Source organism: Dermacentor albipictus, chromosome 8 (assembly GCF_038994185.2).
Source record: "Dermacentor albipictus isolate Rhodes 1998 colony chromosome 8, USDA_Dalb.pri_finalv2, whole genome shotgun sequence".
Taxonomy (NCBI): Eukaryota; Metazoa; Arthropoda; class Arachnida; order Ixodida; family Ixodidae; genus Dermacentor; species Dermacentor albipictus.
Window position 1 is genome coordinate 94,865,822 of NC_091828.1, and position 18,826 is coordinate 94,884,647.

An 18,826-nucleotide genomic window follows, 5' to 3' on the forward strand; every position below is an offset into this window, starting at 1 on the left:
GGGGAGGGGGTGCTATGTCGACCACAAGAGGAGAGCAGAACAAGTTATAGATTCGCATATTTTCTTTCTGCAATGACGTCACGAGCGCCTCCTAGCGCAGTGTGACGGACGGACGGACGGACGGACGGATGGATGGATGGATGGATGGATGGATGGATGGATGGATGGATGGATGGATGGATGGATGGATGGATGGATGGATGGATGGATGGATGGATGGATGGATGGATGTTATGAGCGTCCCCTATGGAACGGGGCGGTGGGTTGCGCCACCAAGCTCTTGCTATTATTAAAAAAACACGAACTCCCACAACCAAATTTCCTGACCCCCTATTGTGAACTTTGCTTTTGTATGTCTCCGTTTTTTTTATCGTTTGCCTATTTTTCTTCCACCAATCTTCCCAATCGCCTCTTACTAAGCTTTACTGCGGACATGTTTACCTTCCCGCTGCTCACGTTAAACCCAAGGCATTCAAGGAGGCCAGCGGTACCTAAATCAACCGCTGAGCAGATATCTTCACACTTTGAACCTTAGATTTTTTTTTTCTCCCGGTATATTTCCCATTTACTGGCCACTTCATCCTGCGACAGCTGCGCTTTTTTCTTGCCTGTGCTCTGGGGATGCTTTCTGTCGTTCGGCTATCGCTTCTCGTATCTCCCTGTTTCACGAGCTTGTCGGCTTCCTTTTTTTATTCCTTTCCAACGAACATGTTGTTTCTCTTTCCGTATTTCTGTCGTTATTACACATAGAAGCTCGCTATATTCCCCCTCTTGGCCATTCGCCGAGTTCTTCCTCAACTCTAGTGACTATATTTATTATTTGCTCAGCGTTCAAACTTGGACTGGCCCATTTTGCGCTTCTCTTTCCCAACTGCATATCCCATTTTCAAAATGGTGCGTTTATGGTCACTCCCTATGCTGCTATACCCTTCCTCGTCAATGACCATTTCTCTCAACTTATCATGAATTCCTGCTGACATCAGACAGTAGCCAGTGGTCGAGTGCCGGTTTCCCACTTCCCACGTGATCTGCTCGTCTCCGCGGATAGGCGGAGGCGAGCGCCATCTGGTGGTGTTGCAAGGAACCCAGCGGCGTGAGCGCTGGGTTGTGATTGGCTGGCCTATTCGGCAGGCTGCCAGGCCTGACAGACCGCAGGCACGGTCACAAAACCGGGCAAGGATCGCAAAGGCTTCGCTTTTAAAATGAAAGGGTTGCATATTGACAATTAACTAGAATATGGTCGGTTATGGGGACTTAAATTGAGGACGACGCAACAAGCTATGGAAAGAAGAATGATGGATGTAACGTTAAGGGATAAGAAAAGAGCAGGTTGGGTCAGGGAACAAACGCGAGTTAATGACATCTTAGTTGAAATCAAGAAAAAAAACGGGCATGGGCTGGACATGTAATGAGGAGGGAAGATAACCGATGGTCATTAAGTGTAACGGACTGGATTCCAAGGGGGGAAGCGTAACAGGAGGCGGCAGAAAGTTAGGTGGGCGGATGAGATTAAGAAGTTTGCAGGGACAACATGGCCATAATTAGTCCATGACCGGGGTAGTTGGAGAAGTATGGGAGAGGCCTTTGCCCTGCAGTGGGCGTAACCAGGCTGCTGACGACGACGACGACGATGATGATGATGATGATGATGATGGTCGGTTATACTGCAATAATAGGTCTCAACCCTCACTGGTAGAACTAGCAGCGCCACCAGTTGGCGCTACCAAACTGGTCGCTAACATTCAATGTAATGGGGAACGTCAATAAATTCACCCAAGCTTGTCAACTACTGGGAACGTCTACCATCCAAAAGCGCTGAATTTCAAAGTTTGCGGAAGCGCGTTAGCTGGTCCGCGTTCTAGATAAGCTAGAGACGCTTGCAGTATTGTGAGAAGAATTGTAAGAAGAAAAAAAGTAGGGGATATGAAATAGACATAGAGGAACTGCTAGAGTGTGCAACGGGTGTAGTAAAACCTGATTAGTTCAAGTGGACTAGGCAGGTGACTACTTGTCGGTGCGCCGTTTGAAAGGGGAGGTAATTAGAAATCGTGCATCAACATCTCACACTTACGTCTCTGGTAACCTAATACACCGTAAAAGCAACACGTTTATAAACGGACAAGCCAAAAACTTCCTGTTACGTGTATTCTAATACTCCGTAAAAGCAACACGTTTGTAAACGGACAAGCCACAAAATTCCTGTTGTGCATTCTCCGGCATTCACCGCCGCTCTGTCATTCTTGACAGTGACTCACCGTTGTAGAAGGTCGCGAAAACAACCGTTGTGGACCGCGGCGCGATACAGGCAGCACGAGGCGCGAATTCGAACTCGGGATCGTCCGCAAACTGCGCAAGTGAGACGAGAGACCACGAGAATGACTCGCACCACGCTATAATAAGAAATTCGCTGCTAAAAAGAAGTACTCTACCATTTGCGCAACCATTCAAGTTAAACCGGAACTGCGACGAAATTTCACTTCGGCTAAATTTCTCGCGAACGAGTAGTACGTACCGCCGAAGCAATCTTGGCAAAGCCGCAGGTCTGGTAATTGCACAGCTTTCTTGTTAGCAGCCTTTAAACAGCGCCTAAGCAGACGACACGTGCACCTGGTGGTCGTCGCTACGACACATGTCCCAGCACGTCGCCTCCGAGATTCTTCACCACTCCGCGAGCGCCACCTTATCTCGGAGGTCATCACGAGCAGCAACGTGTTCCGGGTAATCCGTCACTTCCGGAGAGCGGAACTGGTGGCCTTTTTTTTTTAGTTTCGGTATCAAAAAACGGCTCTTTTTTGCGAGCTCTTCGTGACGCGTCCGCTTTTATTTCAAGCGTCAAACACTCCACGAAGGCTTCCCCGTAACTACATTACCTGAAACTGAAGGCTTCTTACGCGGTGCAAACTTTCGTCGCATTTGGCCTTTAAGATCGTCCCGAACTCCTACAGGGAGGCTCTCGGGAAACTGTTCACTGTAACGCAAATGCATTATCCCGAGAAGTTTGAATGACGCCCGCTCACGTGTGACGCCAGCTGTAAGGACCTCCGCTACAGGGCACGCTTACTGCGTGACAGTTGCTTGACGCGGTGTGTCGACCTGCCCTCCTTACGTTTCTTCTTTTTTTTTCTTTAAACCTCGCGAGCCTGCAATCTGGTACGAAAGGTACGGGGAATATTCTAGAACACTATTCACCGCGAGACCGCCCCTCGAATCGTCTGCTAGCCGCCGGTGCGTACGCGTATATGGCGCAGATATCTTGTGAAGACATTTTGTTCCGTCGTTGGGACACTCGTCGTACTACCCTATCTGCCTTTTTTCTTTCTTTTTTTTTGGCGGCGATCTACAGTACTGTGCCTGTGCTGTCATTTCTCGGTTGTAATAAATAAAGTGTATCTACAGCGCGTCCTGACTGGTCGGTAGCGCGTATGCCGTCGGCCCCGAGCGCCTCGACTTCGTTTTGCTATCCGGCGCATTGAATACATCCCAGTTAGGAGGTGTTCTTATGCCTCTATAAGTTCCCTAGAAATTCCCTAGAAATTAGGCGGTCGCTGCGGTCACAAAGCGCAGTGAAACTGCTGTTACAAAGTAACCGCTTGTTAGTGCTATTATGAGATGTTCCTGCTAACGATAGATTTTTTTACTATTATTACGAACTGTATGCAAGGTGACGTTAGTGCCTGTTAGACGGCGCTGGCTACTCCTCTCCCTCAGAGTTACTGTTACGGTAACTCTACTCTCCCTTAGCTCACAGAAGTAAAGGAATCTCAAACAAAGAACAAATGAAGAACGCCATGACGACAATTTTAAAGTTCGCATACACACAACGAAAACAATGGCTTCATTTCTTGAAATAAAAATAATAATATTTGGGGTTTTACGTGCCAAAACCACTTTCTGATTATGTGGCACGCCGTAGTGGAGGACTCCGGAAATTTTGACCACCTGGGGTTCTTTAACGTGCACCTAAATCTAAGTACACGGGTGTTTTCGCATTTCGCCCCCATCGAAATGCGGCCGCCGTGGCCGGGATTCGATCCCGCGACCTCGCGCTCAGCAGCCCAACACCACGGCCACTGAGCAAACACGGCGGGTGAAAGAAAAATGAGTCGAATTACGACAACGTAAAATTCGCGACCAACTCCACTGCGACTTGAAGGACACGCTATTTTTTTGCGACAGAGAGCCTCGAGATCGTACTCGGGCTCCAAAGCTGGGGTTTTCCAACGTGTGCCTGAATATCCCATCGAAATACGACGGGGATCGAACCGGCGACATCGATCTCGGTAGCGCAACACCACAGCCACTGGACTACGGCAGCGAGTCCGGCCTTCAGTGCCTATAGGCTATATTATTCGCACATTTTTGTTGCGATCATTCACCGCAACAAAAAAAAATGCACGAATAATGTAGTTCCGACGAACCGTACCCCGTAGTCAAAGGGCCGCGGAGCTCGAATAATGCGCGCTTGGAGAAATGTTTCTTTCATACTTAGCAGGTCGCAAGGGCCAAGCCAAGAAAAAACGGGATTTCGACGGTTTCGGAACTTCCAACCATCGGGGGTCCCCCAGAATTTACTCAACTTATTCCAACAATTGTTCGCGTATACCTCCCGAGTTCCGCAAGATATATAATTGCTTCTTTTGGTCGTTACTAAAGCGACAAGTAAGCCATGCGCGTAATATCGCTCGTAACGAAACTGGAGTTCGACACCAACCCCTAAGTTTCGTTACTCGTGGCGTTACTCTTGGCAATCAACTAAAAGAAAGAAAGAAAGAAAGAAAGAAAGAAAGAAAGAAAGAAAGAAAGAAAGAAAGAAAGAAAGAAAGAAAGAAAGAAAGGAAGAAAGAAAACCGAAACGCAAACTTGGCGCATAGCGTCTCACTCGAAAGTTGACCACTCGGCTGCTGTTGTTGGTGATCTCTATGGTTCCTTGAAGGGCCTCGACGCCATTCTCACGCTTCCCGTGCTTGAACGTCACCGCGTCGTCTGGTCTGCGCATCAAAAAAAAAAAATCAAAACGCGTACAGAGCTTGTGCCTAACACAAACGAACATTCGCATATAAATTCTTTCGCGAATGGTACCGCATTCGAACAACGTCGCTTTTACGCCTGCACTGCCTATACACTTCACCCCTTTCGTTGCTTGCAAGTATATCACTAATAGAATCGATGATAAAACTGCACTATGCAGAGGGCACCCTCTCGGCAGATAAAGTGGATATTATGATTATCCCACTGTCATAATATCTAATATCCTAATCATAATATCATAATATCATAATCATAGTATCATAATATCAGTGTTGGATGGCGCATTCCGCCAAGTTCGTCTGTCTCCTGCGAATATTTTCAGTCTTAGGAACCGCAGTTCGTGATAACAAACCGTTCATCCTGGAAGAAATCAAATGTCCCACGATCTATTCTTTATGTTCACTGCTTTTGCGCCACCAGTAATCCTGTCATCTTTCACTATTCTCCGCCGCCGATTCAAGTTTTTCTTTAGTATCCCCGAAGCCTATTGCCTCGGGCAGGGTCACTACAAGTCCTCAATGACTTCTGGGTGGATACTGCGCCCTAGAAAAAAAAAGGCCTACGGTTTCCGCCCCATCTCCACACGCTACGCAATTACTGACGTCACCGGCAATCTTTTTTTTTTTTTCCTACAACGCCCTGTTCTCGGACGCCCTGATCTGCCATGGCTTCGATAAGTAGTGCGCAGAGCACTACTTTGGATTGCCGTACGAATTTTCCGTTTCGTTTTGATTCGTCGCTGTTTTAACACACCTACATCGCTGGCTTCTCCATCACGCCTATCCAGGAGGTATCTTCCGCCCCTCTAACTTTGCGTTTATCTACGTAGTATTTACTGGTTAGTTTCATTGTTCTCATTCTCCACTGCGAGTCGATGTTTATCCTCTATAGGCTCTAGAAAACATTAGCCGCGCGTCTATTTTCCGTCACATTCATCGGTCGTTTTCTTTTCAAAGCAGATTTTGATTTGGGCTTCCAAGTAACGCAGTTGCGCAATAACGAAATTTCTCCAATACTTCGAAGGACGCTATCTCACTGCACCGCCTAATGTGTTGCCTTCCCACGCGCCCCTAAAGCAATCCTTCCAACAGCCCCTTAATTCAACTCTATTCCAGTTTGCACTTCAGATGTTAAGCACAACGCCGAGTCTTCATATGTAAGTCTAGGAGCCATAACCCTTTTCAAACGCCTCGCCGCACTTCCTTGCATTTGGCGAGCACACATTAGCACTCTATGTTTCGTTATGGTTGCCCTCCTCTTGACCTTCGCTTTGAGTACCTGCTCCTGCTTTGCCAATGTCATCCTGCCTCTCTTTAATCCATATATTCCTAGGCATTTGTATTCTTCAACCCTGAGGATTTCGTTTTCCTGTTCTGTGACAATCTGATCACATGCGGACCATTATACACCATAAGTTTTTTTCTTTTTTTTTTGCACTGAACCGAAATACTCCAGCCAGGCACGTACCCAGGGGGGGGCCCGGGGGGGCCCGGGCCCCCCCCCGAAATCAATTGGCATACCCCCCCCCCTCCCCACCCACCCCACCACTTCTCACACATTCCTAAAGCGCCGCCGGATCAATGTTGAGACTTGGCAGCTGTTCATCGGTCAGCATGCATTATGCTGCCTTTTTCACTCCTTTTAGATGGCGGTAGTTATCGGCATCTCTTGTAATGTGAAGGACAGTTTTCTCATAGATTCCGCACCCGCGCGATTAACTCGATATGCGTTCAGTTGTCACCATCTATTCAACCGTCACGCGCATAGCTGTTGCTATTGTTAGTTCAACCTTCTTTGTTTAGGCTGATCCTGGGACCAGGAGAGGGATGCGGCTGTTACTCAGCTGGTCTGTACTCTCATGGAACGAGTTGCGGCCGGAGAAAACGCCAATTGCGGTTAACTTATCCCTTTGCTTCATTATTTCCTTGAGTTACGGCTCGCCGCGACGCTGGCAAATGCCCAGAACCATATACACGTGATATGGGTTAGATAAGGTGGGAAATAAAATAATGTGAAAGAGCGTCTATCATGAAACCCTGCAATAACCCTTAAACCCATAAGCAAGATGACTGTCGCCCGTTACCTCGTCTGTTTTTTATTAATTGTATAGCACTTTTCGTGCAAAATTGGCAACTGGAAACAAAAAACGCAAGGAGTTGAGAAATTAAGCGATCTACTAAGGGAGAGAGCCAAGGCAACACCCAAACTGCAAACAAAAGCTAAAAATAAAAAAGTTAACCTTTGTTTATGACAATATTTATGGATCGACATCTTTTTATTTCAAAAGGAAGTAGGGAAAACGCCGCCGGAAGTGGAGAACAATTACTTGTTTTGAATGACGCTTCTACAGTTATCGGTCGAACCGCCTCACGTAGCCACTTCTCTGCTGTGCTTATGTGGGTGTTTTTCTAACATTTCGCGGTGAGCGCAGTACGTCTAGAATCGCAGAGTCCTGCGCTCTACGCGGTTGTATGGGACTGGCGGCCACACAGCGTTACGCATTTCGCGGAACTGTCAAAACTGATCAACAAGGCGAAAATAACTGATATTCGAAACTATAACATGGGAAAGACTAAAGAAGCCGTAAAAAATGAACGCAGCCTGAAATCAGTAAAAAAGAAACCTGGCATAGGACAAACCATGATGTATGCACTAAAAGATAAGAAGGATAATATCATCAGCAATCTCGAAGATATAGTAAAAGCAGCGGAAAAATTCTAAGCTGACCTGTATACAGTACCCAGAGGAGTCACGATACCTCACTTAGAAACAGTTGTGAACAAGATGCAGAAACTCTCCTATAACTAGCGATGAGGTCAGAAGGGCCCTGCAAGACATGAAACGATGAAGAGCGGGAGGAGAAGGTGGAAACAGTTGATTTAATCAAAGATGGAGAAGACATAATGCTTGGAAAACTGGCGGATCTTTATACGAAGTGTCTATCGACTGCAAGGGTCCCAGAAAACTGGAAGAATGCAGACATTATACTAATCCACAAAACAGGAGACGTTAAAGAATTGAAAAATTATAGAACCATTAGCTTGCTCCCAGTATTATATAAAATATTTACCAAAATAATCTCCAATAGAATAAGGGCAACACTGGATTTTGTCAACCAAGGGAACAGGCTGGCGTCAGGAAGAGATACTTTACAATGGATCACATCCATGTCATCAATCAGGTTATCGCGAAATCTGCAGAGTACAATAAGTCTCTCTATGTGGCTTATATAGATTACGAAAAGGCATTTGATTCAGTAGAGATACCAGCAATCATAGAGGCACTACGTAATCAAGGAGTACAGAACGCTTACGTAAAAAGCTTAGAAAATATTGCTACATGCGTGTGGTATTTGTTTGTTTGAACGAGGCGCGTAGGCGCCATCACTCCAGAAAAGAGGAGGAAGAACGAACTGGGCTCGCGCTGTGAATCTAATCGGTCAGCGCTGCAACCGTTGTTGTAAATATATTCTGTAAATAGCTTCTCGTCTTACCGACTCGTCCTTCGCGTAAGAATATCTACAGAGGTTCTGCAGCTACCTTAATTCTACACAAGAAAAGCAGGGAGATACCTATAGAGAAGGGTCAGACAGGGAAACACAATTTCTCCAAAGCTATTCACTGCGTGCTTAGAAGAATTCAAGCTATTAACCTGGAAAGGCTTAGGAGTAAAGATCGACGGCAGATATCTCAGCAACTTGTATTAGGAAGGAACAGCGCCAACTAAGACGAACACAAGAGGGGAGAACGACACAGGACAAGCGCCAACTTCATCTAACTTTATTCACCGAAACTTCAGCAAATATAGGAAAAACACAGACATGCGCACAATGACCATCATGCGTCATCTGCCAAACCGTTCCAGATATGACATTTCGCTTTTGAAGAGGGTCACGGACGTATCACTAACACAGTTTTTTCCTCTTTTCTGGGAAAAAACTGTGTCACCACGCAATGAGTGCGAGCTTTGACAAGCAGGTTGACAGGTTGGTTAAGGCGGGGTTCCCAAGCACGGTTATCACAGCAGTGGCTGAAGTGATCTTGCAAAATATCAAAGGTGCCATGGTCAAGAAACCGTGCGCACAAGAAAGACTAGCTGCAAAGCCGGAAGTGGTACCGTATGTACATAGGATAGCCCACAATATGAAAAAGGTGGCAAACAGACACGGCGTCCCAGTCGTGTTTTCGGCTCCTCGAAAACAAGCTCAGCTCTGCGCCCGCGTCGCGAGCGAGGGCACAAGGAGCAACTGCACCAAAAAACATGGAAAGCAGTTTGTAAAGTGCTGCACCGGTGTGGTATATGAAATACCTTTGACGTGCGGGAAAACCTATGTGGGCCAAACGGGCAGATGCGTGAACGACCGTGCTGCTGAACATGTGAGGTCGCTGAAAGAAGGAGGTGCGCATCTTTCGCAACATTGCGCAACTTGCACCGTGTGTGACCAAGCGGCAGAACATTCGCCACAAAGACAATGCCAGTACTGCAAGAAGTGTGAACCACGGTTCGGAGCGATAAAGATTCTTGGCAGAAGTAGGGAAACTAAGGCACGTGAGGTTTTAGAAGCATTCCATATAAAGAAAAGAGGAAAAAACTGTGTTAGTGATACGTCCGTGACCCTCTTCAAAAGCGAAATGTCATATCTGGAACGGTTTGGCAGATGACGCATGATGGTCATTGTGCGCATGTCTGTGTTTTTCCTATATTTGCTGAAGTTTCGGTGAATAAAGTTAGATGAAGTTGGCGCTTGTCCTGTGTCGTTCTCCCCTCTTGTGTTCGTCTTAGTTGGCGCTGTTCCTTCCTAATACAAGTATGCACCATCTAGCCCAAATGAATGTTCTCCTGAACTATCTCAGCAACGTTCGGTTTGCCGATGACATTGTTCTATTCAACAACAATACAGATGAGTTACGACAAATGATTGGAGACCTTAACAGAGAGAGTGTAAAAGTGGGGTTGAATATTAATATGCAGAAGATGAACATAATGGTAAATAGCCGGGCAAAGAAACAAGAGATCAGGATCGCCAGTCGGCCACTAGAGACTGTGAAGGAGTACGTTTACCTAGGTCAATTAATCACAGGGAACCCTGATCATGAGAAGGAAATTCACAGAAGAATAAAAATAGGTTGGATCGCATACGGCTGACATTGCCAGCTCCTGACTGGAAGCTTACCATTATTATTGAAAAGTAAGGTGTGCAATCAGTGCATTTTGCCAGTGCTGACATATGGGGCAGAGACTTGAGAGCAAGTTAAGGACCGCGCAAAGAGCGATCGAACGAACATTGCTAGGCATAACGTTAAGAGAAAGAAAAAGAGCGGTTTGTATCAGAGAGCGAACGGGTATAGACGATATTCTAATTGACCTCAAGAGGAAAAAATGTAACTGGGCAGGTCATATAATGTGCTGGTTAGATAACCGTTGGACCATTAAGCCTGTTTCACATGCAAGCGATTGAACGAATGGAGCGAACAGCGGCGCGGCGCTGCGAAGCTTTTCGCGAGGTTTCGTTTCACATGCATTGCCGCCGCGCGTTTTCCGCCGCTGCGAATAGCAATGTTGCTGGCAAAAAACACGGGACTTTCAGCCAGTTCTGGTAGTTTTTGACTACCAACAAAAGCATTGCTTTGTCCCTGTCTCTCAAATTTTTATTTTATAAATACATATCCTGCGCTTAGCAATTAACAATTCGTTGAAAAGCTCTCTTTGCATGTTGCCTGTACCACGTGTAGCAAGTGAAAAAACATCGTCCTATGCGCAGGCTTTCGCGCACTAGTCCTCCACTGGTCACGTGTCGAGGCGGGCCGTTCGGAAGCGGTGTTGCCGCTCTGCCACTGCGATGAAATTCCAACTTTCCCGAACCTCGCCGAGTCCCGCCGCTGGTGCCGCCGCCGCCGCTCGAAACAGATTTCTGCGGTGCGGCGGCAGGAGTCGCGAACATTTTCGCTTGCATGTGAAACAGGCTTTAGGGTTACAGAATGGGTACCAAGCGAAGGGAAACGCAATCGAGGACGACAAAACACTAGGTGGAGCGATGAAATTAGGAAATTCGTGGGCGCTAGTTGGAATCGGTTGGCGCAGGACACGGGTAATTGGAGATCGCAGGGAGAGGCCTTCGTCCTGCAGTGGACAAGAACAGGCTGATGATGATGATGATGATTGTGAAGGTGGTGGGCCCCCCCCGAAAAAAAATCCTGGGTACGTGCCTGACTCCAGCCATTGCCCTTCTCTCCGCAAATATCTACGACACTGCTTAATATATCCTTGGCTATATGCAGACAAAACAATGGGATCTGCGTATATCAAACCGAAGAGGCATTGTTGTTTATACCGCATGTTTATACGATGGATCATATTCTAACCTACTTGACTCCAGCCTCCTTTCGGTGCCTATCGTGTACTGCGTCATAAAGAGCAGAGGCGATAAGTGGGCAACCTTGGCGCAATCCTTTTTTAATGTAAGCTGTCTCATCGCTAGGGTTAGCCTATAATTCCCGTACTCAATTGTGCTTCATTATTCACGTATATTTCCTTTACTAGCGCTATGTTGTCTTCCACAAGACCTTCACTCCCAAATATGTTCCGCAAGATGTCTGTGTTTACGTTGTCGTACGCACCACTAATATCTAAACTAATACCCAGGAATGTCAAGTATAAACGTCGATTTTCTGCTATAGCTATTTATATCAGACTGGTGCAAAAGTAGCTTATCGGGCTACTTTTAGTAGCCTGACCGTTTCGCAGTTCCCCCATATTTCTATTAGACTGGTGCAGAAGTAATTTATCGGGCATGCGCGTGCCTGTTCTAAAACCGTTTTGCAGTTATCCCATTATATGTTGATCACATCTGTCCAAGCCTGAAACTTCCAATTTTGTGGCATGCACTGTTAGCCTGTAAACTGTAACTGACGATGTCGTTATCGGTCTGTATGATTCGATATTCGTTCTGTCTGCCCTTGTGGTACAGCTGTACAAATATGTGCCTCTTTTTGGGCACGTTCCAAACGGCCCTAATCAACCAACTGTTCAAATCGGCGCCAAATTGTACTAGTGCTGCCATCTACCAATCCATTTAAGAAGCTTCACTGCGTGTTTTCACTTTATTCCGTCAGGTGGCGCGGACAGCACATTACTTTTAGAGTTCCTGTATATGCTCCCGCAGGGATACAGGAACACTAATTACTTTATTTTTTTTTTTGCAAACGCCTTGATTACGGTTCGGTGCTTGCTGCTGTGGCGTGGGAAAAAAAAAAACTCACTGAAAACGCCGCTTCAATACGCATGGTTAGTGAATCCTTTTACCCGTTTACCAAATGGAGTCTAGTGATTCATATGAAACCATACACAGGCATTTTGGGCGCCCTAATCGTTCACTGTTTTACAGCGAAGCTGTTAGCTTTTCGGTGGTCGGCATTTTTCGTGTCCGCGTCCGTTAGCGAAAATGCGGGCCGATCTCGGCGGCAGTGCAACGCCAGGCACAGTGGCTCGTAACCGCGTGGCTTCAATTAGCACTCGGCGAAGCGAACGGAGCATGCATTCTTCGGAATCACGCATACAACATACAGAACAGCATTACGTTTCAATAAACGACAAGCACAAAACAAGCATACCTGAACCACATAGTCGATGACAAGGGGATCCCGACAGCTGTGGGAAGCACGTAACGCTCCCCGCATACGTTTCGCGGTCAAGGTTATTGTTGCATAGACTGCCGCGGGGTGACGGCAGCTCGCGACCTGCGGGGTGACATCCCTGCAGCCTTTCGTGTGTAAAGGAACCAGCCAAGCAACTTATTTCAATGTGTGGCGGCGTGCTGTTAAAATTATCATTACTCCCGTTGCTACCACTGTACTTTAAGGCAACAAAACATTGCATACCCGAACGAAAAAAACCAGTCAAAAACACAAATGACAAGAGGTGCCTCTTGTCCTTTGTGTTTTTGACAGGTTTTTTCTTTCAAGTATGTACCAACTGGCCCAGATTTCAACCCTTCTGCATTGCATACCCCTCTCAGCCGTTGTAGCGATGGCTTTCAACGGCTTCGCTGGACGTTCGCCTTCACAGGGACGGGACGGCGAGCCAATTTTTTTAATCAACTTTTCCGGGTACTTGCTTCTGGCTGGCCTTGTTAGGGAAAAGCGGACGGGTATATCGCACCGATCAAGTCGCGCAGGCCGTGCATTTGCATTTTTTGTCTGAGCGCGGATTTCTTTTTTTTTTTCATAATACGAAATTATAGCTCGCAACTCGCTCCTCGACCGATCTACCTGCTTGGCAAACGAAGTCGCGCGGGACGGTATGTCCACAGGTCGCCGGTCGGCTTCGGGCTCGCGCGGCTTTGTCGGCGCGAAAGAAGAGCGTCGCGAGCTGATAGCTCTAGCAGTTAGAGATACTAATATACTTAACTATGAACTCTTTACATGTCGCAGCCTTGCACAGGAGGATGCTGTTGCCCTCTTATTTGAGTTGCCTGCCAACCCAGAACTGACTGACGACGAGGGGGACAGCGCAAGCGACGAGGATTTCGTCCCACAGTAGGAGGGGGCCAGCGACGGTGTTCCTTCTACCAGTTTGACTTCGAAGCGAAGGCGCTTGTACTGGAGAAAAAGACCAGCGAGAAAGAAAATGACGCGCGAGTTGGTCCACGCCGCTCATTCAGAAGACGACCATGACGCTCCGTCAAAGAGCTGGACTAGTAACCGCCCCAACAGTACTTTAGAGGTACCGAAAACGTGGGACCCACTGTTCTGCTCTGAAGCTCCTTTCATCGCAAAAGAGGCATTCTTCTTGTACTTTGATGAAAGAAGTGCTTGACGTTCTTGTTGCAGAGACGAACAGGTATTCCAAGCAAAAGCATCAGCCGGGCTAGGCACGACGTTTCTAAGTATATATACAGAAAGTTGAAGCCTTCCTAGGCACGCTTCTTTTGATGAGTGTGAACCCTACTCAACACGTGTACTTACATTGAAGCAGTGACAAACCTTTTGTTACGTAGGAGGAATAAGTGATGACGTGTAGGCGATTTCAAGCAATTCTCAACTGTCATTTTACTGACCTTTCAAAGCTGAAAGGCACCAAGATCGTTATCATCGACTCGGAAAAGGCCATCCTCTTGTCGATACTTTGAACGAACGTTCCAAGCGGCACTACACCGCTTCATCTCATGAAGAAGTGGATGAAAGCATGATACCGTTCAATAGACGATCCTCTTTGAAACAGTACATGCCAATGAAGCCCATCAAGAGCGGGTAAAAGGTCTGGTGCCGGGCTGATTATGAAACAGGCTATCTCCTACAGTTGCAGATTTACGAAGGAAAAGGCGGTAACCGGCCCGCTGATCTAACACTAGGAGAGCACGTCGTCTTCTCACTCTCCGAGGATGCCCAAGAAGTTTATCAGCTTGTTTTTTTTAATTGACACATATTTTAGTACCACGCGACTCCTTGAAGTGCTTTCTGAGAAGGGCATTCTTGCAACTGGCACTGTGCTCGTCAACCGCAATGACTTCCCTCAAATGATCAAGGGTGACGACAAGCTCAAGAAAGAAGAGCGCTTGTGGTGGTCCAAAGGCCCAGTAACTGCGGACCAATGGAAGGACAGCAAATGTGTCACTGCCATGACAAACTTACACAATCGGGAAGCAGTTGTAGAGGTCAACCGAAGGCTTTCTCGTGGCGCTCTTGTAGGAGTTACGCGCCCGAAGGCGATATCTGATTACAACACCTGCGGCGTAGATAGATTTGATAAGAAGCGCAGTGCCTACCCAGCAGGCCACCGCTCTAAGTAAAAGTTGGCACTGGATTTTCTATTATCTACTGGACGCCTACGTTGTAAATGTTGTCGTGCAGTTTTCCACGCACTATTGAACCACACACTTGTTATTTCGGCTTTTCCTTGGCCCCAGGCTACGTTCGGCTTGGCCGCAGGCTAATATATGGACAAACCTTCAGGGCACTGCAAGGGGCTGTCGCCCATGAGAACAAGAAGTGGACTGCAAGTGGTCACTGCAGCAGATGGTCAGCAGACGACATCAGATTTCTCGGCCAAGACCATCACCCAGAGTGGTCGGCCAGCCGACCGAGATGCGTAGGTGGTGCTCCGCTGCGCAAAAGCAGGTTCAAACGAGCTCTAATTCTGTGCAGCAAACGCCTTGTTCCGCTGTGCGTTGAATGTTCTAAGCCATTCCACAAGTGAACAGCACCACTGTCTTTGTAAATATCGTTCCTGTTAGACATTGCCTTTTCGTTTTGAACCACCAGTGGACAGTGGTACAAATGTGTAACACATTTCATTCTTTGTAGTAAAGTCAGTGGTGCATATACGTACCACTTTTCTTTTTCCAAAATCTGCTGCATAAAATTTCTTGAAAAAAGTGTCAAACAACTTTTGCCGTCCTGAATGCTGTTCTTCAGTTCTTAAGAACCAAATTTGAAGTAAAAAGTAGCACCTCACAAACGCTTTTGAATTAGGTTCACCCTACCATGTTGTCGCCAACTCTCGTAAGAAAATGTTTTCTCCTTCACAAGTTTTTCAAATGATTTTTTCAGTGCGTCCTTGCTTTTTGGCCGCAGCTTATTGATTAGCTTCGCCGGCACGGCTTGCTAGTTTTCTCTTCCACCAACTACGATGCTATTTTTTTACGATGCCCACCGGAATACGCTCTTTTTTTTTTTACCTATTACGTGCTCTATTTTGCTGCAATCTTTTGGTATTTCTGCATTTCCTGCTCCGTCCGACCTAGCATGTTGAGCACTATAATTTACCTCGCCGCTTCCGTGATCTCGGTAGCGTCGATGCTTCTTTCCAGCTGTTCTCCGCTTGCTCCACCCGGCTCACATTTGAAAACTCATTCGTTCGCGCCCACCACAGGACCATATGCAGTGGCACAGAAGTAACGACTCAATTCTTTCTTTGGATTTAGTAATGTAGGGGGATAGCGCGAACGCAGTCCCCCACTACCAAAAATTGCATGCCCCATCTGCCCCAGTTTGGGGTAGTGGCAGGGGTCAGCACGAGCGCAGTGCAATGCCCGCGCCTCTCCCTGGGGACACCGCCTCGCTGATCACGGTAATCCCGGCACCAGGTAAGTATGCTGAGGGACGGTCTCGCACGGCCTCCACACTCCGCGGAGGCGGCAAACTCGCCTCGGTTTCGGGTGAGTTGACGGACAAAAATTGTACCGTTTACTGAAGAGTTTGGTCACTGCGTTGATAAATGTAGGGATACTTTTCATATCTCCCTCGGTCCTTTTATTGAGATGCATCAATTGGTGCATAAAAGATTGAATAAGCTACATTGAGTGCTCAAATGCAACAGATATCTCCGACAACGTCAAGCTTCGCGTTGTCGACTGGTGGTGGAGCCACTTACCCCCACCGCCGTAATTGCAACCATAGTGTTTGGAGGCAAAAATATGCGACGGCATGGCGACGGGCGGTGGTAGTGTAGTACATACGTCGAGATTCGGACCGCACCGTTACAAGAAAAAAATTGGACAACCACAACTCCCGAGAGATGCCTTACAGGTTGGAGCGAACAGCACGTTTCTACAGCGAAATCTCGACGCAGCTATAGGCTGCACTGCACGGCTTCTCGTTACCTAAAAAGCACGAATGCAGTTGAAGCAGTGCGAAGTCCCGCGGTGTTTTATTCGAGCTATGACGAACTGTAGTCGATTGGACAATTCCTGTGACAGAGAAAACTCGGCAACCGGATACCCCATCCGTGTCGGCGAAAGCGAGGGAGGATGGAAAGCTTTGTCACAAGTGTTCGCAAGTTTGTGAGCGCACGGCCAGTTTTCATCAAAAGTGAACCACGCTGCGGTCTATTTCTGACCTTACATTTCACATCGCTGAGCGCATCGGCAAAGCACAACGTCGCCGCGAAGATTTGCTGCCACCAAATTAGGTTCTGTAAGTATACGGGCCTGCGTGAGTGTGGCGAATGCGTCATTTGTGATACGCTGGGGTGTTTTGCGTCTGCGGGATATCTAGGTTCGGCTATGCAGCTAGGTCTCTAGCAAATGATGATGTGCAAAAACCATGCTCACACGAAACGGCTAGAAATATCTTTGAGAAGTCCTTTAGGTTTAGGGGCCTGATTAAGAGAAGGCAGGAATTTTCCTTTTGTTTTATTTACCATGGGCTCACAAATTGATTGATTCTCTGACAGATAAAGCAAACAAGTTGTTTGTGTATATACATACGTCACTTTAAAAGAAACCTCTTCCCTAAGTCATGCAATTGTGCACCTCATGAAAAGTTTTCACTGTTTTCTTATGCCTCTGGAAAAGCTTCGAAGACAGGGATTTCCAATTCATTACAGCCTTTATATATATATAAGCTGCATTGCATGCTCATTGCAATAAATTTGTTCAGAGTGGAGGCATATGCAAGAAAGTGTGAATTTGAGTGCGTGTTTGGAATAAAGTATGGATATGGATCACAGACAGTAGGATTCAAGAAATCCAAGTGTATTTGCAACAAAAATTTCGAAGAAATTACCACTTTGCATAAAGCTGTGCTTGACATATGTTACTCATGGGCACGCTGAGAAAGATTCACTAGATATCAGACTTGTATGTAAAAAACTACATGTGGAATAGCAATGAATATTAGCACTAAAAACATGATCACAGTAAGAAAAGAACACAAAAGCAGGATGAGTGCGTCTCGTCTAAATGTCCGTCCCTTTCCGTGATCGTGTTTTTGGTACTGAATGCATTACAAAGCCGGCACTATCATTACTAATATGGATAAGATAGTCCAAGTGGCCGAGGAGTTCTCTAGAGATTTATACAGTACCAGTGGCATCCACGACAATAACGCTAGAGGGACTAGTCTAGAGGAATTTGACATCCCACAAGTAACGCCAGAAGAAGTAAAGAAAGCCTTGGGAGCTACGCAAAGGGGGAAGGCAGCTGGGGAGGATCAGGTTACAGCAGATTTGTTGAAGGATGGTGGGCAGATTGTTCTAGAAAAACCGGCCACCCTGTATATGCAATGCCTCGTGACCTCGGACGTGCCTGAAACTTGGAAAAACACCAATATAATCTTGATCCATAAGAAAGGGGATGCCAAAGCTTACTGTCCGTTGTCTACGAAGTATTTACTAAGGGAATCGCAAATAGAATCAGGAACACCTTAGACTTCTGTCAACCAAAAGACCAGGCAGGATTTCGTAAAGGCTACTCAACAATAGACCATATTCACACTATCAATCAGGTGATAGAGAAATGCATGGAATATAACCAACCCTTATACATAGCTTTCATTGATTACAAGAAAGCGTTTGATTCAGTTGAAACCTCAGCAGTCATGGAGGCACTACGAAATCAGGGTGTAGACGAGCCGTATGTAAAAATACTAAAAGATATCTATAACGACTAACCAGTGTTGCGACTTTGAGGTGGTCCCGTAGCGCTCATCACCCGTTTCGTGACAGAGCATTGCCAGCTCTCAAGTCGGTAGCGAAGACTCCGAGTCAGGTGTCGGTGAGAATAACAAAAGGGTCTTTATACACTATACACAGGTCATTCTACAGGACAAGATCAGATCGGCACGGGGGCCGAGAGCTAACAGCAAACGCGACTGTTTCCGCATGGCAACGTCGTGCGGAAACAGAAAACAAAAAAATATTTATGCCACACAAGACGATGGCGACGAATTATGGTGTACACGCACGGACAGTTCATAATGGAGCACGAGGCAACACGGTGAGAGGACAAGCAAGGGCACGTCAATGAAAGAGCTTACGGCTCTGCTCTAAGGCATTATCCAACTTGGGACTCTCAAAATGT

At 46.7% G+C, this 18,826-nt stretch overlaps 1 protein-coding gene and 1 non-coding gene across 8 annotated transcripts in view; both read right to left on the minus strand.

The window, feature by feature from the left end:
* Positions 1-18,826, minus strand: part of LOC139048867 (uncharacterized) — a 77,255-nt gene that overhangs the window by 16,328 nt on the left and 42,101 nt on the right. For 4 of the 7 annotated variants that reach the window (XM_070523758.1, XM_070523759.1, XM_070523755.1 and 1 more), the window contains exons 2-3: positions 4,880-4,988; positions 2,256-2,346 (exon numbers count right to left, since the gene is read on the minus strand). In XM_070523758.1, coding sequence (XP_070379859.1) covers positions 2,256-2,346; positions 4,880-4,988 — 200 coding nt within the window. Of the gene's footprint in view, positions 1-2,255; positions 2,347-4,879; positions 4,989-12,638; positions 12,765-18,826 lie in introns of all 7 variants that reach the window. The other 3 variants (XM_070523757.1, XM_070523756.1, XM_070523760.1) reach the window with 2 other exon arrangements.
* On the minus strand, positions 15,956-16,119 carry LOC139049354 (U1 spliceosomal RNA). The gene has a single exon (XR_011508209.1). It is a non-coding gene; the product is annotated as a U1 spliceosomal RNA (small nuclear RNA).